Consider the following 27,038-nt stretch of genomic DNA (forward strand, 5'->3'; position numbering starts at 1 on the left):
TTTTCTAATATCAATGGATATCACTTTTATTTCTTTTGCTTACTCTATGAAATAATAGGTTCTCATCTAAAATCTATCACTCACAGGCTACAATATTCAGTTCTCAGATCTCAGAGGAGGATCAGTATTAACTCACTACCTCTTTCACAGAAACCATTCGGAGTATTTTGCCCACTCTTTATGGACTGTGTCACTACTTAGGGCTCTTCTCTAAATAAAAACTGGTGTAAGAGTGGGACATAAAACTGGAGCACATGTTATTTCTGAGGCCCTGAACATGCTTTTAGGCACCTAGCTGCTAAGGTGTTAATTTATTAATATTTATGAAAGATAGGAAGGTAAGCGCAAAAAGGTTATTAAAGGCAATTCAAATTGTTGAAAGAAAACAAAATTTAATTTATTGATGTATAATTTTAATATTATTTTCTTAAATCATTTATTGTATAATTTTAGTTTTATTTAGGTATATTGGTGTTTTAAACAAATTTATTAATCAAAATCTCTTCATCTGCAGCTGATTTTCAGTAATTTTTCAATTACTGGTGAACCAACTGCTCAACAACTTTAAGCCTCATCTTAACATAAAAATACCTATTCTACCTAGTCTCATAAGTTTTTTTGGGTACTATGAGATATGGATTCAAAAGTACTTTGGAACTATAAGCCTCATATAAAGGGAAAGGATTATGACTAAATATCTTCCTCAGTATTCATGGCTAGTGAGCTAAAAACTGCAAACGTGGTAATTCCGTGGCAGTCCAGTGGTTAGGACTCCACACTTCCACTGCAGGGGGCGTGGATTCGATCCCTGGCTGGGGAACTAAGATCCCACAAGCTGCACAGTGTGACCAAAAAAACACACACACACAAAGACAAACAAACAAAAACCCCCAAAACTGCAAACAGGAAGTAAATGTATCTCCATGACAATCCCCCCAAATATTAAAAATAGGCATAAACATATTGAATAGAAATAATCCTATTAAGAATTCAACCTATCTCTAAATGAGGACTAGGAAATGTAGGGTATATTAATGTATAATTAAAGATTATCAAGAACTACACATGAGAGACTATTATTGTTGTTATAAATTTAAACTGGAGAGCACTGAAGTTACCCAGGTGGTGGTTTTGGTGTTGTGGTCAATGAAGAAAGGCCTCCCGTTTGGTGCATGCCGGACTTCCCAGCCTTTGGGAAGGAATCCTTGCTCCACTTCAGATGGCTGGGTCACCTGCTGTGCTGCGTCACTCGTGGGGGCCTGCGGGTGAGGGCCTGCAGAAGAACCCTGGCTTGATGGTAGCTGACTGGTCTCCACTGTGGCCTAGAACGTTAATTTAATCGTGTTGCAGTGTTTATAGAGAACACACAAATAGCTGTGGTTAAAAAGGTAACTTAACCTGCAAACAGCACACACAATTATAAATAGGCCTAAAGATTGGAGGCTCATTTTTCCAATACAGTGTTTTGTCAAAGTTTGTTTTTAAAATAATTTACAATTTCTCAGCTGATTCTTGAGCAGTAAGAATGCTGGTTAACCGTCAGTCTGTTAGCCCTAGTTGCAAGGGAAGCTGCAGTGCCAAGTGGAGAAGGTTGTCTTTGCTCACCCAGAAGACTCATATAGAGTGGGAATTTCCCATACACACAAAGTGGGTTCAAATGCTGGGAAGACAAAATGAATGACAAACATATACTACAGAAATGCATACCTGAAAGGTAATATATACATGTGATGAAATATAAGGCAGTAGTTAAAAGAAATACACTGGATTTATATATAAAACAACATGATAGGGTTTTAAAACAATGGTGAGCAAAATAATATTTAGAATTATATAATACATCTTTGCAAAACTTGACATATGGACATAAATAACATTTTGCATTGTTTAGCTCTCTATTAAGTACATAAAATAGGCAGGAAGAATCCCCAACAAGCTCACGATGGTAGTTCCCTCTGGGTAGTGGGGTCAAGTGCTTGGCTAAAAGGAATTTAGTTTTATCTGTAAGATTTTATTTTAAAAAAGAAAATGTCTAGAAACATATATGGTGATTTGTTAATGGCGGTAAATTCAGGGTGTTAAGAAAATCGGTATTTACGATCTTATTCTCTGTACTTTTCAGTTTTAAAAAATTTCTCAATAAGAGACATGGTGATAAGAGAAAATATTTTCCTAAATGCTTGCAAGGAAGTATCACAAAAGGCGCTCACTGTTGCCAAGGACAAAGTGTCATCACGACAAAGTTCTTTGATAGATACTAATCATCAAGATTATCTTTTAGCAAAATAATGATCTTAACCATTCAAATTACACAATTACCCAGTGGACCAGATCATTTACTTTGTCCTCCTATTCCCAATTGGACTTGTTTTACATAATAACAAGCGGTGATTCATGTATATTAGAGATCGGCCGGAAATGGCAGACAATTAGCACCAATATCAGAAAATAATTAGAAGCATCCAGCATATACTACAAAGTGACGTAATAGCTTCCATAGCTTTCAAATTATGTAAGAAAACACATTAATGGATAGATTGCAGGGTACCTGTACAGTGGGCTTTATCCAGGTAGTAGTTCTGCAATTATGATCCACGTAATATGATCTTCCTCTTTCATCTTGTTTTTCTTCCCAACCTGGTGGTAATCCAGATGCAGTAGGCAAGAGCTAAGTGAAGAATAACAGAAGAATTAAATATTAATAAGAAAGAATCCTTTATTAAAGGACCACATCCCTTTTTCACTGCTAGCTCTCTTTATTTTTATTTTTTTTTAAGATTTTTTTTTCGATGTGGACCATTTTTAGAGTCTTTATTGAATTTGTTACAATATTGCTTATGTTTCACGTTTTGGTATATTGGCTGTGAGGCATGTGGGATCTTAGCTCCCCGACCAGAGATCGAGCCTGCACCCCTTGCATTGGAAGGCATAGCCTTAACCACTGGACCGCCAGGGAAGTCCCCCTGCTAGCTCTCCTTAAAATGAATCATGTTTTAAATCGTATTTTAAAGTGTACAGCATTTCACTTAAAAAAAAAACTCCAGTAGGACAGATAATAATGAGAATGATAACACTAAAAATCACGAGAGTAATAACAACCACACACTAAGTGCTTTAACACAGATCATGCCATTTAACCTCCACACAAACCTTAATGAGATAATTAAGATTACTGGTGCATTTTACTTAAGGATGAAACTGAAGCTTAGAAAATGGAAGCAATTTCCTACCAGATAACATTGCTAGTATGCAGCTGAGATTTGCACCCAGGTAGTCAAACTACAGATATGATCACCCATAACTGCCAAGTCAAAAGTTACCCCTGCTTTCTTTCTGTGAGGGCTGGGGACATGCTGATTATTGTAGTGTATTACTAATGAACAAAAGAGGTCTAGTTTTCCAGGTTTACTTAAAATAGTCCAGGTCTGGCCTTCCTTTTGTCTTTTTTTCTTTTCATGAGCTTTAATTTTTTAAATTTTTTTGGCCGTGCGGCAGGTGGGAGTCTTAGCTCCCCAACCAGGGATCAAATCTGCGCCCCCTGCATTGGAAATGCGGAGTCTTAACCACTGGACCGCCAGGGAAGTACCCGTTTTGTCTTAGAGATTAGACTCTTCAAGGTTTCGCCTGGTTCCCTCATGTGTCCTACCTATACAAACGATCACACTAGTCTGTTCACTAGATATACTGTTCCCTAGATGTATGGGGGTTAGATGTACATTGCTGACAGTTATGATGAGCTGTGAGTCTACAAAATAATGGAATTCAAATTCGCCCAACTTTACAAAGGTCCTACAGCTGGTGAGTAGATACATGGGATGTAGTAGACACATCTACACGATGCAATATCATGAGCTACTGAGACATGTAACAACATGGATAAACCTCAGAAACATCACATGAAGTGAAAGAGGCCAGATATGTAAGACGGCATGCTGTATAGTGCCACTTATAAGGCAAAACTAGCAACAAAAGCAGATGAGTGTTCACCTGGGGCTGAGAGTAGGTATTAGGATTAAGAAAACTTTTTGTGGCGATGGGAGCATCTCAAACTTGACTGTGGTGATATTTGCACAACTGCATACATTTACTAAACTCATTTATTTATGTACTTAAAAATGGGTGGATTTTAGGGCATGTAAATTATACCTTAAGAAAGCTGTAAACATGCAACCAAACAAGAGACCTCTAATCAATGTATTGAGAAGAAAAAGGCACGGAAATCGCTTTTCCAGTACATAAAATGGAAATCATCTCTAGATTCTATGGCTCATCTGGTGTACTTAAAATAGTTTCTCGGATGAGTGCCTGTCAGTCAATCAGAAATTCACCAGTTTCAATGCATAGAGCAAATGATGAAGTGAGGCGGGAGAAATACCAGGGATCTCCTTAAGTGGCTCCAGGCGAGTGGAGGTGGACAGACACGGGGCAGTAAGTGAGAGGAAGGCTGGGGAGGGCAGTCTTGCTGTGGCATCCACCCTCTTGCTGATGGTCAATGGTGACTGGACCAACTGCACAGGTGGGTACCCCTTCCTTCCTCAGCACAGGGTCCATGTCCCTCTCTTGATGCAGGGCCACCTTTTTAGATAGATGAGCCACTCCTAGGTCGAGGACTTCTGGGCCTGTGCATTCCTTTGCTGGAACTCCCGTGAAAGCAAAAACAATCCCCACTTTTCAAAATTAATATACAGACTGCCATTCAAAATCACAAATGGTTGGTGGGAAAAAAGTGAGGCGGCCAGTCCAAGTGGGGAACTGGAACACTCACAGACCCAGAATGGGGAGAGAATTAGGACATGGAAACAGGCTATTTGGAAGAAAGAGCCCAGACAGAAGGGAAGGTGGCTGGGGCAGGGGGGTGGTCTGTGGGTGGCTAAGAGGGAGGGAGGCTGAAAGGGCCAGGAGCCTGGGTGTTTACATTTGCTTTGAAAAACAAGCGGGGACCATCTGAGGAAGAGACAAACTCAAAGCAATGATGCTTGAGTCAGAAAGAGGATGGAGGCCATGACGTTGTTAGGTCTAAGCTCCAGTCCAGGTCATGGCGGGAGATGCTACTGAGGAAGCAGCGGACGGTTCCTCAGAGGGCTGATGAGGTTCATCCTGGCCGCCAAGCCTGCCGACACCAGGGCACACCTGCCTGAGGGACCGGCCCCTGACGCAGCTTCACACACGGGGCGGAAACAGTCGCAAGATGCCACGGGCCAGGCACAGAGCAGAGGCCACTGGAGACCACGGTCTCGATCTGTACGCAACACCTCCAGCCCACACAGTGCTTCACCTGCCAAGCCCAGACGCTACCCACCAGCACATGGGGACTTGGCTTTCTCATGATGGGAGAGACAGGTCTCCAGGTTTTGTCTTTAAAGGGTCTACCTATCCCATTTCCCTTCCCTCAACCTCATCCCCCAGAGCCCAGATGCTGTGCTGGATCAAACGTTCATGTTCAGCATTCCAAAAAAAAAAGTTGCTGCGTCTTATATTTTTATTGAGAACTGAGGGGAGAGGCTAAAACTCACCACAGGAAGTGTAGGCTGTTCCTCAAAAGTATAGGCTTGTAAGCTGCCTCTTCTGCTGGAATGATTCTTATAAAAGAAAAAAAAAAGAACAATAATAACCTTAGGTCTCTGCTTTGTCTTTGAATGGCAGATAAGGTAGCAGGGTGGGTATGATGGGGCAGAAGAAAGAACACCCACCCCACCCACTCTCAGCCTCACTCAATAAACACCACGCCACCCCCGCCGATGCCTTCCAACTTCCAGCTCACACTTGTCCCTCGAGTCCTAGACTGTCTCCTGGACACTTTCTCTTGAAGGTCTAACAGAGAACCCTTTATTGTGTCCAAAACTGGATTCAGCTTTTCCCTGTCCACACCCACTCAAACCTGTTCCTTCGCAGGTATTCCTCGTCTCAGTGGGCAGCAAGGGAGGCCAGCAGCTGCCCTAGGCAGACATCGGTCAGCCCCCAATTTCTCCCCATCCTGTCCCTTACAGCCGGGTCAGTTACCAGATCCTATGCATTCTATTTCTTTACTAGCTCTCAAATACATTTCCCTTACACTTTTTTTTTAAACTTCAGGTTTTCATCCTTTATCTCCTTGGCTATTACTATGGCAACATCCTAACAGATGTGCTTGCTGCAAGTCTCATTTGCTTAAATCTACTCTCCATACCCCGTGCTGCAGGCAGAGAGCGTTCTGCAGCGCAGATTTCCTCACATCATTCTCTCACTCCGAGCCCTTCGACGACTTAAATTCACTAGGATAAAATCTACAGCACAGAGCACAATGGTTAGTGAGCTTCCGGACCCGGCTCTTCCTGCTGGCTGCAGCCCTCCAATCTCACAACCCAGCCTCTGGACACTCCAGATTACTTGTTTCCTGGAACTCGCATAATTTTTCTTTCCTTGTGCTTTTATATGCACGCTGTTGTTGCCATCTGAAATATTTTAGTTCTGTTACTTAATGACATTAAAATTTATAATATATGTATAAATTAAGTCAGAGGAGCCTCTGTAGGATTGTTTACAGTAACAAAGAACTGTAAACCATCTAAAGTCCATCAAAGGAGACTGGAGAAATAGCTTAAGGGTTACTTGCACCAGGGAATGGTGTTTGATTATTTTGTTCTTGCTGGTTTTAAAAAGAGCACACCTATGTTTACTGAAATGGTCCAATGTCTATGATACAGTATGTAAAAAAAGTAAGTTACCAGAAAGTGCACACAAGATGATCTCAGGTTAAAAAAATGATATACAAATATGTCTGTGCATGCATGTTTATGAATATGTAGAAAATGTTTAAAACTATATATGCCAAACCATTAATGGCAATTGAGGGAGCACATGTTAGAGGTAAAATGGAAGATTCAATTTTTACTTTATAGACTTCAGTACTGTTTCAATTTTTAACCATGACCATATAATACTTTAAAAATAATAAATTAATTTTTTTTGAATTAATATGCACATGGTATGAAATTCAAAAGGTACAAAAGATATATGCCCTGTTTACCCTGTTCCTCTCTTCAGAGCCGAGCAATGTTACCAAGTTTAGTTTAGTTTTCAAGAAATATGATACACATATTTATTCTCTGTCACGTAAATAATTTTATAAATGGTAACATACCAAAAACACTGTTCGGTACCTTGGTGTTTTCCACTGAACGATATCTCTTAGGGATTGTTCCATACAACATATACATTCAAAGATACTTCATTCTTTTCAATGGCTGCATGGTATTTCATTGTATGGATGCCACCTTTTACTTTTTTTTTTTTAACCATCTTTATTGGAGTATAACTGCTCTACAATGGTGTGTTAGTTTCTGCTGTATAACAAAGTGAATCAGCTATACATATACACATATCCCCATATCTCCTCCCTCTTGAGTCTCCCTCCTACCCTCCCTATCCCACCCCTCTAGGTGGTCATAAAGCACCGAGCTGATCTCCCTGTTTTATAATTTAAAAAATAATAATAACAGGAAGAAAGGGAATAGGACCTTATGTGATTTATCACCAGCAAATCAATATAGCTTATCCTTTAAGTCTTTGACCTTTCCCACTCCTCTGACCAAAAAATAAAATGAAATGAATGGAAGATAGAATAGATGGATGGAAGAAAGGAGGGGAAGGGAGCAGGCAGGCAGACCTGCTCTTGGATATTCACACAGGCATTTACACAGAACTGTCTACATTGAAGCGTCTTAAGGGAGGTGCTAGAAGTCAGCAAACTTTTTCTGTTAAGGTCCAGATAGGAAATATTTTTTATGGGCCAAGCGGTCTCTGCTCCAACTACTCAACTATGACGATCTAGTGTGAAGGCAGCCATAGGCAATACTTAAACAGATAGGTGGGCTGTAGGCTGAAGATACTTTAACCAGCATATAACCTGCATGTGGTCAGCCCTCCATATTTACTAACTGAATGAAAAGCAAGGAATTCCAACTGGAAATGACCACAGCATCCTCAGATGCCTCTTTGTCTTCCACTGAAAGGTCTCCCTTGATAAGGTTAGAGAGCTAGCCACAAGGACCTCATCAGGGCAGTGTATGTTGGAGTATTTGCTTCTGGACCCCACAGACAGCAATTTTTCAAGCAGTTGCTGGAGTGAGAAGGTCATCTATCTTCTTGTTTAGTCAAAGTACATCAGCTCTTATTCACATGTGTGTTGGTGACATGTGTGGTATAACTGAGAAGGAGAAAAGTAACCCTAAACACCCAGGACCCACCCTGGCACTCATCGGCATCATCAAGGCAAAATCAACACTACTCTGTAATCATGCCTAAACACAGCAACATGTGAACACTGTCCAAGCCACAAAATACCAATTATCTCTCTATCCTGGCAGATATAAGTGACTGCTGCTTTTTTGCTAAATATAGCTTTAGTCTCGTAACAGATAAGATTTGAGATACCCAATCACAGAATAATCTCTGTTTCCTGACAGCATCCAATGCAGAGCAAAGTCCTGCTTCCTTAAACCCTCCCCAAAATTGACTAACATGAGCCCAAATCCTTTAAGTCTTTCCTAACATACTGCTACTGAGACACTCGTGGTGTGTTTTCCCCTTGCTGAAGTGAGTAATAAACCCAACTTGTTCAATTACAGGTGTGTTCCTGGCAGCCTTTGGCTGGAGGGCCCTGATTTATGTAATGGACATTTAGACTCCAATGACCATTTGGATTTTCCATAACTCTGCCTCATACTATTAGTGGGGATATTTGAAAACGGCCGTGCTGTAAAGTACCAAAGTCCCTAACACATTATTACGTGTAACTTAAGACAATTTTTTTCTCATCACAAGAAAAAAAAAAAAAACTTGTCAAGTGTTGGATAGTAACTAAAATTATTGTGGTTATAATTTTGCAACATATTTATAAAATCATTATGGTGTACATCTTAAGCTAATACAATGTGTTATATCAACTGTATCTCAGTAAAACTGGAGGAAAAAAGATAACATTCAGTCTTTAGACACTGAATGGAATAATATATAATACAAAATCCTGAAGCTCCAACAAAATCTAAGACCATCTTACTGAGCTGGATACTGGCTGGCCAGTGGCTGAATTTCCATAAACAGTGAGTCTGGCATTCAATTCTTCTGCAAGATTAGTCTGGACATCCAAGTTATTTGATGGTGGAGATGAGGGGAAGGCCTGATGGCTGTACATGGTGGCTTCATCTTCTCTTATAACTTCCCAGTTCTAAAATGAACAGAATAAGCTTAAGCCACACATACCTTAATCTACTGCTGTAACATATGTCTATCAACAAGAATGAGAAAATGATTTCTACCTCGGAAGACTCTCGGCTGTAAACACTTTCTGTTTCCTCAGATATCTGCCGCCTGGTGGTGAATGCACGCTGGGCTTGCAGTTGAATGTTACCATTCTCAGCATCTGTTAGGTTGTCCCTGTATTAGAAATGTAAAAGCCATCACCCATGTCTGAAGAGAGTAAAAGTGATAGTGAAAAATTCTGTTTTCATTAAAAAAAAAAACCTATATTAGATCAGAATTTATTGTTCTGGGCCAAAGCTTGCTTCAAAAGGCATAGATTAAGTCCTAGGCACCACGGTACCTGCAAGAGTACCTTATGGAGTTAAAGTTTTTGTGAAAATGTGTAATTCCTAATATTTTCATTCATCACTGTGCCTAGGATAAGGTCTCCCATATATGGGCACTCAAAAAGTATTTGTTGAATGAATGAATACCTGAGAGTTTCTTAAATAATTTCATTATATTATTACTTCACCATGTTCTTACAAGAGTAAAATCTAAAGTAGCTCCAGAAAGTTCCTAAAACAGAAGCTTTAAGAGTTACATATACATCTTCATGAATCAGACAGTAACATTTTCCAGAACTGATCTTTAGCCAAGAGTAGATTTCCCATGTAGGAACGCAGAGGGCAGAAGGAAAGACAGTGTAAGGACGCTATAATTAAAAACTTGACAGAGTACAGATTAAATGGTATCTATCTGCTTTTGATCATATACAGTAATGGACCGCTTCTGAAAAAGGACAGTAGTAAAGGCGTGTCTGAATCTAGGAAAGGTACGGTTAATCAGACTGAACACCCACTCCCCAGTCATTTCTGAGTTATACTGTTCTAGCTAGTTGTGTTTAATATAGCCAGACCATAAGATCTAGAATTTTATATAGATATTTAATAACAAAATTATTGTTCATTTATTTAATGACAGATAAGCCCAGGATAGTCAGAAGACCAGTTCTTACGGCACTGTTGCTGGAGAAAACATAGTGGTCCTAAGGGAATGCCTCACACTTTTTTCCTCCTAAATAGTTGATTTTTGCTGGCTGAAAACAACATCAACCACAGTGAAAAAAAATGTGATTCTGCTCAAGTCAGGCTTGCCATAATACTGAGGTATACAACAGGAGGATGTTGCAGAAATTTATCGTGCTTTCAGTCTTGCAATCTGTACGCCATTCTACAGAGATCAATGCCTCTGTGACACGAAGAACTTGGATCATTAATTTGCTTTGGAAGGATGTGAGAAGGGAAAATATCTGTGAAAGTGCTTGGACTATATCAGATACAAAATACCAAAGCCAAAAATTAGAACATTAAGGGACAAATAAGAAAAATTTTATGTCTGTGTCAAAAAGAAGAAAACTAAAGAAAGACTTCATAAGGTTATAAGGAAGGATAAGTGGAAGGATATTTGATAATAAACATGAATAATGGAAGAATTTATAAATGTTATTTACAAAAATACAGTCTGATGATAATAAAAGAAAAATGTCACTGAGGAAACATAAATCAGAATACCTCAAAGGCCATTCTGTCCTTGATTTGGGTACATTGGAAAGTATGTATACATTGACCAGATTGGCAAATGGGTGTTTAACAAAAGACCTTATTATTGAGTCCTTTCAACTTTATAAATAATTTACACTTTAAAAATACCGTACTGTAGAAATTAACACCTCATTATATTTTAGTAACAAACTACAAAAAAATCTCCAAGATTTTCTAAACTAGTCTCAAGAGAAAAACGTTTCTTTTGTGGCTACAATTAAAAACAGAAATAACTGGCAACTTATTAAAATAAAGAAGCAATTAGAAGGGTGGTATTTGTGACCCAAATACTTTTTAATACTATCAAATCATTTTAAAAAAGAAGCATCCATGATAGCATTTTTAAAGCCCTGGGCCATAAAAATCCTAGCATTCTTGCAGTTTTTGGATCCCCACACTATTATGAATCCATTTGAGTCATGACTTCAAAATGAAAACTAGTGGTCCAAAAGTATTCAGATTACAAACATGAAAGTCATCACATACTGAAGGGTTGGTCTTTTCCACTGTGTTCTTCTAGATTCATGGTTTACATAGTAGGTCCTTCCAAGAATATCCTGCCTCTCTTCCCATCCTGGAGGTAGAGGGGAAGGTTCTTGTTGCTGCTGCAAATGGCAAGCAGCATCTGGTTGGTCCAAAACCACCCAGCCAGGCTGAAAAACAGAATGGTAACAATTAAGTGTGTGCTTAATTTTTTTAACCTTATAAATTATGCTAGAGGAAGTTTTAAAAGAGATTTAGCACACCCAGTTCCAGAAACTATGCAAAGACAGAATTAGCACATTGTCAACTTTTAAGACCATAATAGGAATATCTTATGATAATGAAGATTTTTTTTTTTGCAAAATGATAACATTTAAATTTTGCTTGAAAAACATTTTTTTTGGAAAAAATTTAAAACATGTCTAATAGGAGAAAAAGGACACAGAAAACTTTCAAATAAACAAACAGCACTGGAAGGCACTAAGAAATTGAAAAGCATAGTTTAACCTTACTCTATTCTCTAAATTATAAACAGGGATAATATCTTATTGGGCATTGTCTCTCCCACAGAGAAAGCACCTTGTTTATGGTGGAAATAAACAACTCTCTGAAACCTGAAAAAAAAAAATCACTGGATGAAGGTCAAATATGTAGAGGCATGATAGGGAAGGGCAAATGATTTAGAAATAATTGAGTGATGGAAAAGACATGATGATTCTCTGGTCTGACTTTTCTCTTTCTCCTCTGGACCATGGAAAGGCATTTTGGTCAGGTCATAAAACAGTCAAAGAAAGAAAGTTTTGTTTTGTTTTATTTATATGCTAGGAAGGCACTGGAAATTTCCTCTGAGACTAGCAAGGGGCAAACATACAAAAACCCTTAGCTAGGGTAGTTATAGAGTAAGGAATTATTTGAAAAGGATAGCGAGGGTTAGTGACGTGCTTTTATACAAGAAACCTCATAACAGAAAAGGCAGTCAGTAAAAGGTTCTGCTAAACATCAACACGGTTAGGAAGCACAAATACACTAGTGATGAAAACTTAAAAATTCTCCTAAAGGGACACAAAAGAAGACCTGAATGAATGAAGAGACATAATCTGATCTTGGCTAGGAAGATTTAATCTCAGAAAGGTGTCAATTCTCCCCAAGTTAATTTATAAAGTTGCCAAGATTCCAATAGAACTACATTATGGATTTTTTTGAAAATAACAAGGCAAGGCAACTTTCAAATAGAAATAAAAACAAGCAAGAATAATCAGCACAGTTCCAAAAAAGTAGAGTGAAGATTAACTTTATCTGATAAAACATACCACAAACCACAATAATGAATAGAATTGGAAAACTCAGAAAGAATCAAATTTATAGGAATTTAGTATACGATAAAGACATTTCAAATTTGTGAGAAGATAGGCAAATTACTTAGAAAAAAAGAAAAAAAATATCTGGGTTTCTACCTCATACCTTATAACCAGAATGTTACAGATTAAGCAATATTTAAAATGTTAAAAAGTAAAACCAAAATGTATTAGAGCAAACCTGGGGATATTAAAAAAATATATTCTAAGAGTGGAGGAGCCATTGAGTATGACATCAAACCTGGAAGGCATAAAAGAGATTGAGTGATTTGATTACAACCCCCCAAATTTGTACATGGCAAAAACTACTAAATCGAAGTTTAAAAAAAAAGGCAAGCTGGGGAACATATTTGGTACCATAATAATAGGTAAAAAAATCATTTCCTTAATATATAGAGAGCCTTTTGTTCTAGACATTGGGGATCTAGCACTGGAGGACGGTTGTGTGCCAGTCAGTTGAAGGCTTAGAAGATGGAAGAGAATTCTTCTATGTTGGAAGGTGGGTTCTGAAGAGGAAGGGTCAAGGAGAAGAGCTGGGAAGAAAAGAAATGTTTTCTGGGAGAAAAGGATAGGGGTTTCTGCAGCAAGGTTGGTTTCTTCTGGCTAGCTCCAGTGGGAAGGTTAGAGACTGAGGCAGAAAGGAAGGTGAGGTGTAGGAGAGAGGAAGACAGAATTATTCTGGGAAAAGGAATCTGGATGGGAAGTAAAACAGACTCCTTTTCTTTCTTAGCCTATTTTCTTCTTTATATCTTCTATGGGAACTGATATCTCGTTAATTTCTTTTCCTTCTTTTTATTGGCCAAACTCCATTCTCTCTCCCTTCCCTCTAACCCCTTACTTTTTCTCTCCATCAATGTTTACCTTCCTTCTCTCTCTCCTTTCCTTTCCTTTAAATGATCATGATATAGGATCTATATATCTAAAAATTTGTCTTGTACATATTAAATCACATTTTACTTCTCTGGTCTCAATTTCAAAAGTGTTAGAGTTGAACTTTTACATTTCACTCTTTTGAAAAAAAGACTAATTAAAAAAATATGGTCACTGATTATTTTTCTGCAGATTAATAAAATTTATTAATAAAAGCGTTCTCACTTCTGCTGTGAAGGATTATGAAAATATTCAGAGCTTGGAAAATGGTACCAAAAATATTTCTTTAAAATCTTCTTAAAGACTTCTCTTTTTTTTTTTTTGCTGTACGCGGGCCTCTCACTGCTGTGGCCTCTCGCGTTGGAGCACAGTCTCCGGACGCGCAGGCTCAGCGGCCATGGCTCACGGGCCCAGCTGCTCCACGGCATGTGGGATCTTCTCGGACCGGGGCACGAACCCGTGTCCCCTGCATCGGCAGGCAGACTCTCAACCACTGTGCCACCAGGGAAGCCCAAAGATTTCTCTCTTAAAGGTCTACTTATTGAATTTATGTTACCCAAGTAAACTTGTGAAGGGGGATAAAAACTAAGTAAGGGCCTATTTTTAAAAAACCCGTTTCAGTTCCAAGAGGAAGTATAGTTACACATTTGAACATTGTTTAGAAAGAATGAGTTTTCATTTTCTGTCGAGAATGCCTCCCTATTAAACATGTATCAGCTAATATTCTTCACAAAATAATTTTCTAAGTATCAATGTATGTTACTTTATTACTAACCTCAAAGCTAATATGCAACTGCCCACAGTTTAACAGTCAAAGTCCAGAAAGAAAGCATTTAGAGGTACAACAAACATTATATTATGCGGTAATTGTGTAAAATGCATACAACTAAACCTAAAGTTACAAGGGGTGCAAATATCAACTATTACACAATTATCTATTATAGCCACACTTTATTGTACTAGGGCATACACTGCCTAAGAGTGAGCCTCTTCTGAAAATTACAATTGTTTTCTTTAAATGGTAGGATTTTATATATTCAGTCACAAACTAAATGTCAAAGACAAGACTTCTCTGGTCATTAGCTACACAGAAGATAAATAAGCACAGATTCTTGTGTTTGAATTCCTAGGGCCTTTCATAAATAAACTCCTACATGCTTACATCTACTGAAATTATAAGGTGCATTCTGAGGGAATTCAAACTTTGAGACATGAGACCACAAAATGAAGTGAAGCAGCTCTACCCGCAGAAACTGAACTGTGAATAGGGTACCTGTGATACGTGCGTGTGGGCAAAACTTGGAGCAGGTTACCAAATAATGAAATGCTGTTAAAAATTTTTTAAGTTACTAAATAAAGAATTTTCTTTCTTTACAGCAGACATCCTTCATTTCAAACAGAATTCCATTATTCAGGTTTCCCTGTGCACCAAAATGCCAGGTACAGAAAATTCTACTCAATAAATTTCTAAATTAAAAAAAAAAAAGACTGTTATATGACAAATCAGAGAAAAACTAAAATGAAAAACAAGGTAATCAAATAACGGAATTAGACTTAAGAGAGGATACCAAGTTCTCTGACTGCCAGAGTAAGGGCTAACTACAGTCTATGATTTAAAGAAAAATAGTTCTTTCTTTCTGTTATTATGAATTCCCCAACAAAGCAAAGTCTCATTACTGCATATAAAAAATTCCCAGAAAGCTTTGTTGCAAAAGCACTACTTGTCCTCGAACTTTCTTTCTCAAGACATTTGGGTGTGTGATGCACAGCCCAGCACTGGGGAAGGGTCCCTCAGCCTTATAGTTCTGGAGACTTCAGCAGACCTCGATCAAAGAGGCATGACTGCTGAGGAAGCCACACATGAAAAACCCTCCAAAGCAGACTGAGGCCAGCACACTGGGTGATTTCAGTCAATGTGGTAGAATAAGGTGCTATCTTTTGGTGATAAGGTTCCTTCAGTGGGAACCTCAAGGGGTAAATGTTTTTGTTCCCTTTTCAGATCATGAATTTTTGTGCTTGAAGAAACCTCAGAGGTCGTCTGGTACAACCCTGTCACTCTGTAAAGGAAGAACCTGAGGTCCAGAGAAGGTCAGACACTCACATGGTCACTCAACTCACAAGCAGCAGAGCTTGCAACTAAGACTCCAGGCTCCAAATCCCTGTCCAATTCTATTCCAAGTACATACTCTCTGCCTCTTCTTCACGCACCCCAAAGGCAGGTGGTTCTGCCCAAATCCTTGACTGGACTTCCTCTTATCCTGTCATCCGTGAAGATGGTTAAATTCTTCTGGCCCCCCATAAATGTGGCTTTTTATTAGATGACTTATATTCTCTCCCTCTCTCTCTCTTAGTCTCCTCCTTTTCTATGAGCCCTCCTGCCCACTCCCACCCCAAGCATGATAGGAAAAGTAATAGGAATTATATTTCATAGAAGAGTTCCTAATTAGTAGAGCCTCCTCAAATATTCCACATATTTAACTTACAAATACTAAATTGTGTTCTTACTTTAATGGAGGGGGAACACGACATCGTTTTAGAAAACTCTGAAAAACTAGAAACAGTTAATGACTTAGTTACAACAAATGCTTTCATTTATAAACATTACAACCTCTATTCCCTAACCCTTAAGAATGCCATCAGTAATGGCCACTCATTCTACAGAAATATCCTTAGCGGAAAGAAATGTTTAACAAATTCTTGGGTAAAATAAACAAATGTCCAGGGAAGTAATTTTTATTTCACACATTAACTTCATTTGAATAGTTATTTTTTCTTTGGAGTATAGTAAAATAAGAAATTAGATATTTTCTTTTTAGTTTAACCAAATATTTATAAAATCTCACCTCTAATTCCTCAGCCTGTTCTGTGTTATCTTCTTCTGAGCCACTGGTTTTAGGTAAGTAAGTCATTTTTAATCTCAGATAACCTTTAACTCTTGATTTGTGACTGTAGAAAAGAAAATAATAATTCACAAAATTTTAATACTAAGAAGAAAAGCACTCATTTAATAAGAGTTTACTGAACATCTACTAGCTACTAGAGGAGATTCAAAGACAAGTTCCAGTGCAGAAGATATTTAAGAAAAGGAATAGATGGTGGAGAAAAAGGAACATCCATAAATAAATAATTGTTATGAGATAAATAAGGAACTATGGAAGTTTAAGTGAAAGATCAGAGAGAATTTGAAAGAGAAGTTGGCATTTGAGTTGGGGCTAGAAGACTGGGGAGGATTTTGATCTGTGGCAGTGAAGGGAAAGGCATATGAGTAGAGAAGAGAGCAAAAACAAGGAAATAGATGGGAAACCTGGGGTACAGTTAAGGAAATGGCAGTAGCTGAGATTGGCTGAATTACAGGATACATAAAGGGAGTGGAAATGGTCCAGCTGATGAGATCCATGTGAAATAAGAGAACTTTTAGATTTTATTTTGCATAGAATTTTGGGACTAGGGAAAGTCATCCTCAGAGATGTGCTTTAGGGATAATAATCTAACCATGTTGTATAAGATGACAGAAAAGTGGAGAGCAAGGATGGATAACTGCCTGAAACCTAGTGTCTTTGACAGCTGTTTGAATCTGTCATACGTTAATTTACCTCACCTGTTTTCATATTGTATCTTGTATCACCTCTTTGAATAATGAATTGTCTAAGTTAAGGGCTGCTGCCCAGTGTAGTAACATTTAAGGATTTTAAAACCTGTCTTTCTTAAGCTTCTAACTGAAGACCTAACTCTGTCTATTGCCCCCACCAAATCTAGCATCCTGTTTACTTAAGAAATCCTTGCTTGTCCTAGCCTTCTGTATAGGTTTTTGGGGTATTTTTTTAAAATGGATTTCAGTTATGTAATATGACATAAAAGTCCTAATCTTTTATCCTGTCTTCAAGAGATACTCCCCTACCCCACCTCACCGCCAATGTCTCCCTTAAGCTTTTTCCCAGGCCACTAACGTGACTCCTGTCTCCATAGTTAAGGGGGTGTGAACACTCTCACTTGTTATAAAAGATGGATACAGAAAACTTACTCAGATAATATTTTATAGGAGAGTTTCTCCACAATGATAGGTTTTATTATGTTTTTCCAACTAGATAATATGCCTGTGGGTTTGGGCTTAGTGATGCTCAAAAAAATCTAAGAATGTAGTTGGATAAAGCTCTTTCTGCACTTGCAGTAATACCCAGTGCAGACAGAAGATGTGTTTTGAAGATAAAGATACCGGAAAGCATTTGACAAATTGAAAAGCAGGTTACTAGAGCAACCAAATAAGAGAAGAAAGAAATATTTAGTTATTCTTGATAGACAGATGTCACAGTCAGTTCAAAATTAAAGGAAGAAAAGAGACTTATATTGCAAGAGTTCTAGAGAAATTAAATATGTGGTTTCTCTTATAGATGGTAAATATGAACACAGTCAGAAAGCACTGTCCCCTTTATTTTAATAATTTATATTACAATGAATACTTAAAAATTTTGATTAAAAATATAAAATATTTTAATCAAAAATTTTACTAAGTTCCCATACTATATTTTTCAATTGCATTTTCTAGTTTTAAAAACAAAACATATAATGTTTTCACAGATTTCCTTCCTCTGCTTTACTCTGCCCTTTCTGACAGTAAAGCCACATACACATCTTCACTAGATTTTACTTGATTCTGTGGTTCAGAAGATCAAAAGGAGTTTTATTTACAGCTTAAACTTAAAAATTTTGACAAAAATAAAGTAATTCAGTTTAGGAAAATGGAATTATGAACAGGCTATTGGGTTGTAAATTATAGTCTTTGCTCATGTTATTTTCTCTAAACATTTGAGTTTTCTGAAATATCTTTTTTTAAATGAAAGTATGCTAAATGTAGTTATATATCCCTGAAAATGGTTTTGTGTGTATCAAGTTGGATTTTTTTTTTGGCTGTGCTATACACCTTGCAGGATCTTACTTCACGGACCAGGGACTGAACCAGGGCCATGGCAGTGAAAGTGCTGAGTCCCAACCACTGGACCACCAGGGAATTCCCTGGATGTTTTTTTTTACATGAATTGATGTTTGTGATTTTTTAAAGTGCAGTATGACAAAATTACATATACTGTAAGATATAAAATACATATAAACGAATGACAAATTTCATTCTCATAGTATGATAAATATAAGGGAGACAAGTCTTTCCCAAAGGGGTATGATCACTTTTTTGTATTTTCAGAATTTTTGCACTGTGCCTATATTACTTTTTAATCAGAAATAGCAAAAAAGCTTTTAAAAACTAATATTTATATGTAGCTTATTTACAAAGGTTGAAACTGAATTTCCAAAGAGGCTACTGTAAGGTATAAAGAGATTAAAAAAAATTTCATGTTATTATTTTATATTTACTGACCTTCTTGGGTGAAGAACAAAATCCTTAAATGTATATGGTCTCTCCATTCTTGGATTTTCTGTCTAGAATAAAACAGTGGGTTTTTAAGATACATCTGTAACACCAAAAATACATACTTTTCAAGAATATCCATTAACTATGACCTAAGGCATAATCGAAGTTAGAGGTGAGAAAAAAGTAGCTTTAGCTTATTCAACGGTAACAGTTGGTAACTTGACAGCACTTTCACTTTCCTGCACTGTAGGAATTGCACCTGGCATCACAACTCAGTATAAAACTAGCTGAGCAGGTGTGTCGTGAAGACAAAGGGAGGGTAAAAGTGGAAAAACAGTAGAGAATGGTTAGTATGCTTGCGCCCCAAAGAAATATGGAATAGGTACAATGTCAGCAGGCTGGCGTGGTTAGACCATAGAGGCAGTTCCAGGAGAACAAAAAAGTAAGCAGCTTGGAAAATAAGACTGGATTAAATTCATTATCAAAAGTTTGCAATGTCTAAAGACTACAGAGAGACAATAAACATCTGAAAAGACTGATAAAGAAGTATTACTTCTCTTTCTTATCAAGCTCAGCAGCCCTTTGTTTTTATTCTCCTTTACTTCTCTGCTGCACTTTGCATTGTTAACTACCCATTCAGTCTTGAAACTCTTAAATTCTCATGACATCATTTTACTTCGTTCTTTTCCGATTTCTCCTGGTCTGTCTTCTCTTTCTCCTTTGACAGAGCCACACTGATGAACGTTCAATGTTTTAGCCTTCAATGCTCTCATCCCTCTCGTTTGGACAGCCCATTCTTCTCAGAGATTCTGCGGTTACCTTAACAATGATAGCTCTCAATCCTTCCAGACCCTTTTCCCTACACAACTTATTTTTATATCTCTGTCAGCTGCCCACTTTAAGCTTTCATTTTTCTTGTTTACTACTGATATGCAATATGGCCAAAAATAAATTTATCATATCTCAAAAAAAAATGGCTTTCCTCCTATGTTTTCTACTTGAGATACCACCCTTATCTCGCAAGTTCAACTTGTATTATCTTTACTTTTTGCTTAATTTTATTTTTTTCAACTGGAGCTCCATGTTAAAAACCAGATCCAGTAATGTTATGTTATGAAATGTTCCCTGCATCTGTCTGTTTTCTTCTGTTGCTATATGCTTGGTCCAGGTTCAGTTTCATGCCCATATTGTTGTAATTGATCTTAGTTTCTTTTTGTGAGACTAAGCTCTCCCCATTCTAGTTATTCAATAGAATATTTCCAAAGTGATCTTCCTCAAACAATGCTTTCATGATGTCAACCAACTTCAGTGGCTCTCTATTTCTTACTGGGGTTCATGTAAGGGATTTTTTTTTTTCTTTTTTTTTTGCGGTACGCGGGCCTCTCACTGTTGTGGCCCCTCCCACTGCGGAGCACAGGCCCCGGACGCGCAGGCTCAGCGGCCATGGCTCACGGGTCCAGCCGCTCCACGGCATGTGAGATCTTCCCGGACCAGGGCACGAACTCGCGTCCCCTGCATCAGCAGGAGGACTCAACCACTGCGCCACCAGGGAAGCCCACGTAAGGGAATTTTGAAAATAAAATGGAAAACTGAGATGAGTTTTCAGAAAACAATATGCTCAAGAAATAATAGCTGTATACACTTCACAAATCAAATATTTACATTTACTATATTGTGTATTGTAAGTATTTATTAAAATAAAAAGAATAAACATAAAAAGTAAAATCATGGACATCTATACTAACCGGTAATGGATAAAGAGGAACATCCACTTGACCTAGGAAATCATCTCTTGTCTACAAAAGAAAGAAGAAAAAATGACATTAGTAATATGCTTGATCTTTTTGGAAAACTTTGATGAGCTATTGTCATCATTCACAAAAATACATCGAATTTTTTTTTTTTGTTTAACCCTATGAAGTATCAATGAAAAAATCAATCGAAAATAAAAGGTAATATGCTACAACTTCTGGTAATGGCAGAATGGAGTATATTAGATTGATCCTTCTGAAGATAATAACTATACACTCTGAAAATATATCAAAACAACTATTTGAAAGCACCACAGAGTGACCAAAAGTAAGCAGAAACTGGAAGTCAATCCTTGAAAGAATGAACTGTACTAGGTAGGATTCCTGTTCATATGGCTTTTCACCTGGTAGTACTCCACAGTTCATATGGTGGAATGATTGGAACTCAAAGAGAAATCTGAAATCTTACTCATTTGAGGAGTCCAAAGACTTACTTTGAAGTCAACAGTCTAACTGGAAAGTGAGGGGGACAACCCCTGAAAGGAAGAAGACACAAGAGTCCCTTCAAATCTACGTACAAACTCTATCCAAATTCCTAGCTGATCTCTGAACTGCATATGTGAAAGACAACAGCTGGAAGGCTGAAAGGACTCAGCATAGATTTCACAGTTGATGTTCACCTAAGGGGAGCTAGCATTTAGAGTTCAGCTAAGTTAATAACCTGCTAGAACAAAAATCAACACTCTTTAGGGAAAGATAACAAAACTCATTGTATCCATCATGTGCCACACACACTGTCCAATATACATTAAAAATTACTAAACATGCAAAGAAATAGAAAAATGTGACCCAGTAGCAAGAGAAAAGGTAATTAATAGAAACTGACCACAAGATAAGCCAGATCTTGGAATTAGCAGACAGGAAAGTGAAAGTAGCTATTATAAAGATGTTCAAGGACATAAAATGGAAAATAAGGTCATAATAAATGAATGGATGGGGAATCTCAGCAGTGAAATGGAAACTATAAAAGGGAATTAAATGTATATTTTGAAATATATATAGAACTGAAAAATAGAATAACTGAATTAAAGATCAGTGGATCTGCTTAACGTATGATTGAAAATAACTAGAGAAAAGTTCTGTGAACCTGAAGATATATCAAAAGAATTTGTATAATATGAAAAATAAAGAGGACTTGTGGTAAAATATCAAGCAGTATAATATCTGTGTAAGTGAAGTTCCAGAAAGATAGGAGGGGAAGGAAGAGAAAAAAGAAAGAGAGAGAGAAGAGAGAAAAATATTTAAAGAATAAAATCACCAGCTTCCCCAAATGTTAACATCTTACATAACCATAGCACAATGATCAAAACTAGGTGAAATATTTTTAGAGGAAATATTAACACTTTTATTTATTCATTCTTTTATTCTTAAGCTTTTTTAATTGTTAAAAAAAAAACCCTGTACATGTAACAGACAGTAAATATCTGTCATCCATAATCTTTATCAATTTAAAGTAAGCTTATGAAAACCTTGACCCTGCAATCACAGTTCCCGAAGAGCACTAGAGTTAACAGTTAAGTAACTTCTCTGAGATTTTTTTCCTGCATGCATCCACCCACATAATTAAATTTTTTTAAATTGAGGTATAATTGACATACAACATTACGTTAGTTTCAGATGTACAACATAATGATTCAATATTTGGATATATTGCAAAATAATCACCATAATAAAACTAGTTAACATTGGGTACCTTACATGGTTACAGAATTTTTGTTTCCTGTGATGAGAACTTTTAAGATTTACTCTCTCAGCAACTTTCAAGTATGTTATACAGTATTATTAGCTGTAGTCACCAGGCTGTAATTATGTCCTCATGACTTATTTATTTTAAAACTGTAAGTTTGTATCTTTTGACCCCCTTCACTCATTTACCCCACTCCTCATCCCCTGCCTCTCTGACAACCACCAATCTGTTCTGTATGAGCTTGGTTTTTGTTTGTTTTGTTTTTAGATTCCACATATAAGTGACAGCATACATTATTTGTCTTTCTTTGATTTATTTCACTTAGCATAATGCCTTCAAGGTCCATCCATGTTGTTGCAAATGGCAAGACTTCATTCTTGTTTTTATGGTTAATATTCCATTGTATGTGTGTGTATATATACATATACATCTATTGATGGACACGTAGGTTGTTTCCATAGCTTGGCTATTGTAAATAATGCTGCAATGAACATGAGAGTGCATGTATCTTTTCAAGTTGGTGTTTTTGTTTTCTTTTGATAAATGCCCCAAAGTGGAAATGCTGGATCATATGGTAGCTCTATTTTTAATTTTTTGAGGAACCTCCATACTGTTTTCCATAGTGGCTGCACCAACTTAGATTCCTACCAATAGTGCATAAGGGTTCCTTTACTCTACATCCTTGCCAGCACTTGTTATTGACTTTTTGAAAATAGCCATTCTGACAGGTGTGATATGATAGCTCATTGTGCTTTTGATTTGCATTTTCCTTATTAGTCATAATGAACATCACTTCATGTGTCTGTTGGCCAACTGTATGTCTTCTTTGGAAAAATGTCTATTTATATCCTCTATCCATTTTTTAACTGGATTGTTTGGTTTTTTTTGCTATTGAGTTGTATAAAAAACCAGGAATAACATTAACTCATCTACGGACCTTACTCAAATTTCACCAACTGTCCTACTAATTTTGGTCCAGGGTTCATTTTAGGATCATACACTGCGTTTAATTGTCATGTCTCCTTAGTTTCTTTGAATCTGGAAAGTACCTCAGTCTCTTTGTCTTTCATAATATTGACATTTTAAAAGCATACTGGCTAATTATAGGATATCCCTCAGTTTGGGTTTGTGTATTATTTCTTCATGGCTGAATTTAGGTTATGCATTTTTTTGCAAGAATACTATAAAAGTGATGTTGGTGCGCTTCTCAATGCATCATATCAGCAGGCAATAAACCCTGAATCTTATACATTATGGACAGTTAAGGACCATTAAATATTTGAGTAAAGACTTTAACATGAGAAACAGAGACCTAATCCAAAAAAACAAACAGCAAGAAGGGAGTCAGATGAATAAGAATCAAGTCAGACTGCAGGAGAAATACTTGAGAAAAACTGTAATTAATATTCTCAGAGATAAGAGATAAACATCTATCAAACAGAATAGGAGGGTATAAAAAAAGCAATTGAAGAACAAGAAAGAACTCTTGGGAATTAAAAATATAACTGAAATTAAAAGTTTAAGATAGAATTAGAAAATAGAGTTAAAGAAATTTCTCAGAAAGTAGAACTAAAAGACAAAAGAAAAGACTGTAGGATTCCCAAAATAAAGAAATTACAGGATAAATTTTAAAAGTCAACATTTAAGCAGTAGGCATTCCAGAAAGAAAAACAAAAAGGGAAGGAATTATCAAAGAAGCATTTTAAGAAACTTTCCCTAAACTCAAGAAAATGAATTTTGAGAGTGGAAGGCCTCACTGAGTTTTAGGTAAAATACCTGAAGAAAAGACCCACAGAAAGGCACAATACTGTGACATTTCGAAGCACCAGAGATAAAGAAATTCTAAGAGCTCTGAGAGATAGAAAACAGATCATACCCCAAACTGAAAGACAAGAGAATAATGATTTCAAAATTGTGAGAGAAAAATATATCCTACATAGAATTCTAGATCCAGCCAAAATATCTTTTTCAATAATGAAGGCAGAATAAAGACATTGGTGTTCTTCTAAGGTAATGGAGGATATATTTCACCAAAATGAGGGAGGACAACATGGTAAGGGAAGATGCAGGGGAGTCAAGACAGGAGAGAAGAAAAGAGAATTCCCTAGAATTATGGGGAAGGGAACTGTCAGAATGACAGTAGTGTAAGACCTACAAAACAACCAGTGCATACTGGAGCAGGAGGATGGAGAGTTATAAGAGGGATGTTTCCACAGGAATAGGAATAATCATAGCCAGCTCACAGGGTTTTGTGAGAATTAAATGAGATAATATACATAAAGTATGTTACATAATACCTAGCAAGCAATAAGTTTTCAATAAATGTTAGCTGTTATATTTGAAATGCTAGATTTTATAATGAAACCCCTGCTCCCTTTTCCCATGGACCAGTCTTTGGACAGGTCAAACAGGTACATACAATAAAAGGAGCATGGCTGCAGACTGAAGCCTAGCAAATTAGCTTAGTTTAGGGCCATATTCCTATTCCAGAACATGAGTTGATGGTAATTTTTTGAAATGGACAAGTTAGCTTTAATTATATCCTCAAGGCTATGCTGTGGCATGTTTATTTCTGTTTTTACGGCAAGTAGATGTTATACTCCATAAATTTGATCTTTAAGAAGATAAATAACAAAGTAAAATACAACAAAATACAGTTAAATCTCAATCAAGATGACAGAAGGATAAATTATTTTGGTTAACTGAATTATCTAATTAACTTAGGTTTAGACTTAACCAGATAAGGAAATAAAACACTTTTGAGGGGTTTAGTCTTACTGAATAGCCTTGCCCTCAGTAAGTGGAATTCAGTGAACATCTATCTGTTTGATGATTCATGATTTTTCAGTGCTTCAAAAACATGGCTGTGGTCCATTATCACTAGAGGAACACAAGTAGAGAACAGGGTTTCTTAACTTGGGCATTATTGACAATATAAGCCCGGTAATTTTTTTGTTGTGGGGCTGCCCATGCACTGAAGGATGTCCAGCAGCATCCTGGGCCTCTACCCATTAGATGCCAGCAGGACTCCTACACCAGTTGTAACAACGAAAAATATCTCCTGGCATTGCCAAATTTCCCCTGGGTGGCAACATTGAGAACCACTGCTAAAGAATGTAGAAAACAGAATGTGTCAACCAATGAGTAAAAGACACCCCACTTTGAAAATAACAGCTTTACTCAGATATAATTCACATACTATACAATTCACCCACTTAAAGTGTACAATCAATTTTGGAACATTTTCAACACCCCCAAAAGAAAATCCATATCTATCAGCAGTCACTCCTCATTTCCCCCCTCTTTCCTTAGCCCTAGGCAACCACCAATCTACTTTATATCTCTACTGCTTTACTTACTCTGGACATTTCACATAAATGAAGTCATATAATATGTGGTCCTTTATGACCAGCTTCCTTCACTTATAAGAAACATTTTCAAGGTTCATTCATGTTGTAGCAAGTATCAGTACTTTATTCCTTGTTTTTACTGCTGAATATTATGTTATATGGATATACCATATTATTTATCCATTTATCTGTTGATTGACATTTGGGTTGTTCCCATTTTTTTGACAATTATAAATAAGGCTGCTATGAACATTCGAGTACAAGTTTTTGTACTGACACATGTTCTCATCTCTCTTGGGTATATACTTAGGAGTGGAATTTCTGGGCAATATGGTAACTCTGTTTAATCTTTTAAGGGACTGCAGACTCTCCAAAGCGGCTGCACCATTTTATATTCCCACCAACACTGTAAGAGGGTTTTAGTTTCTCTATATCCTTGTCAACACTTATTATTACCTATCTTTTTTATATAGCCCTCCTAGTGGGTGTGAAGTGATATCTCATTATGCTTTTGTTGGCCTTTCCCTGAGGCAATGATACTGAGCATCTTTTCATGTGTTTATTGTGCTCCTTATTTCTTAAAACCTTTTAACTTACAAATCTTTCCTAGAGATTCAGTCTCTATTACAGAGGCAGTGCCTGGTCACTGTGGGGCAGAAAGAAAACATCTTATCCCATATTCCTTTTTCATTGATTGCACTGTGTGAACAAGAGCATAGAGCAAAAATTCCACATACTGAAACCTCCCTTGTCTCAAGTAATTCTGGTATATAAAAATGTATTTTAGAAAGTTCTTGTTACACACCTTCCTTCTTTAAAAGAAGTGATCTAAAATGAGATTCTTAACGACTACTTTAAATTAAACGATCCCAAAGAACTATATTTATCATATTAGAAGAATGAACAAATTTTCCAACCTAAAAATCTATATGCATGGTCTGAGGTGATGCAGAATACAAAACTGGGAACTACCCTGGAAAGTCTGGGACATATGGTTACTATAAATAGAGGACAATTAGAGGTTCTTTTTTCCATTTACAAAGAAAAAGTAATAGTTTAAAATTCATCCCTAATGAAGGCAAGTCAGTCTGTGATGTTCAATAATGTTTCCCTAGCCAACCGATTATTCCAAACTCAACATCAGGCATTTCCTTGTAAGAATTAATTTCCTATATTTGAACTGCATACAGCTTCATAAAGCAAATTTGCATTTGGTAAAATATAAGTAATTGAAGAATGCCTGAAAATCTGAGAAAGAATTTAGAACAGAGGTGATTTTAAACACGACCATTTAGGG

At 36.9% G+C, this 27,038-nt stretch overlaps 1 protein-coding gene across 3 annotated transcripts in view; it reads right to left on the reverse strand.

The window, feature by feature from the left end:
* The window catches only part of NEDD4 (NEDD4 E3 ubiquitin protein ligase), a 156,653-nt gene that overhangs the window by 27,445 nt on the left and 102,170 nt on the right, over window positions 1-27,038 (reverse strand). For all 3 annotated transcript variants that reach the window (XM_067747668.1, XM_067747663.1, XM_067747661.1), the window contains 9 exons: window positions 20,639-20,689; window positions 18,900-18,961; window positions 16,375-16,477; window positions 11,310-11,476; window positions 9,297-9,414; window positions 9,038-9,205; window positions 5,514-5,579; window positions 2,549-2,668; window positions 1,119-1,322 (listed from right to left, as the gene is read on the reverse strand). In XM_067747668.1, the coding sequence (XP_067603769.1) occupies window positions 1,119-1,322; window positions 2,549-2,668; window positions 5,514-5,579; window positions 9,038-9,205; window positions 9,297-9,414; window positions 11,310-11,476; window positions 16,375-16,477; window positions 18,900-18,946 (993 nt within the window). In that variant the 5' untranslated portion in view covers window positions 18,947-18,961; window positions 20,639-20,689. The remainder of the gene's footprint in view (window positions 1-1,118; window positions 1,323-2,548; window positions 2,669-5,513; window positions 5,580-9,037; window positions 9,206-9,296; window positions 9,415-11,309; window positions 11,477-16,374; window positions 16,478-18,899; window positions 18,962-20,638; window positions 20,690-27,038) is intronic.

Source organism: Pseudorca crassidens, chromosome 1 (assembly GCF_039906515.1).
Source record: "Pseudorca crassidens isolate mPseCra1 chromosome 1, mPseCra1.hap1, whole genome shotgun sequence".
NCBI lineage: Eukaryota > Metazoa > Chordata > Mammalia > Artiodactyla > Delphinidae > Pseudorca > Pseudorca crassidens.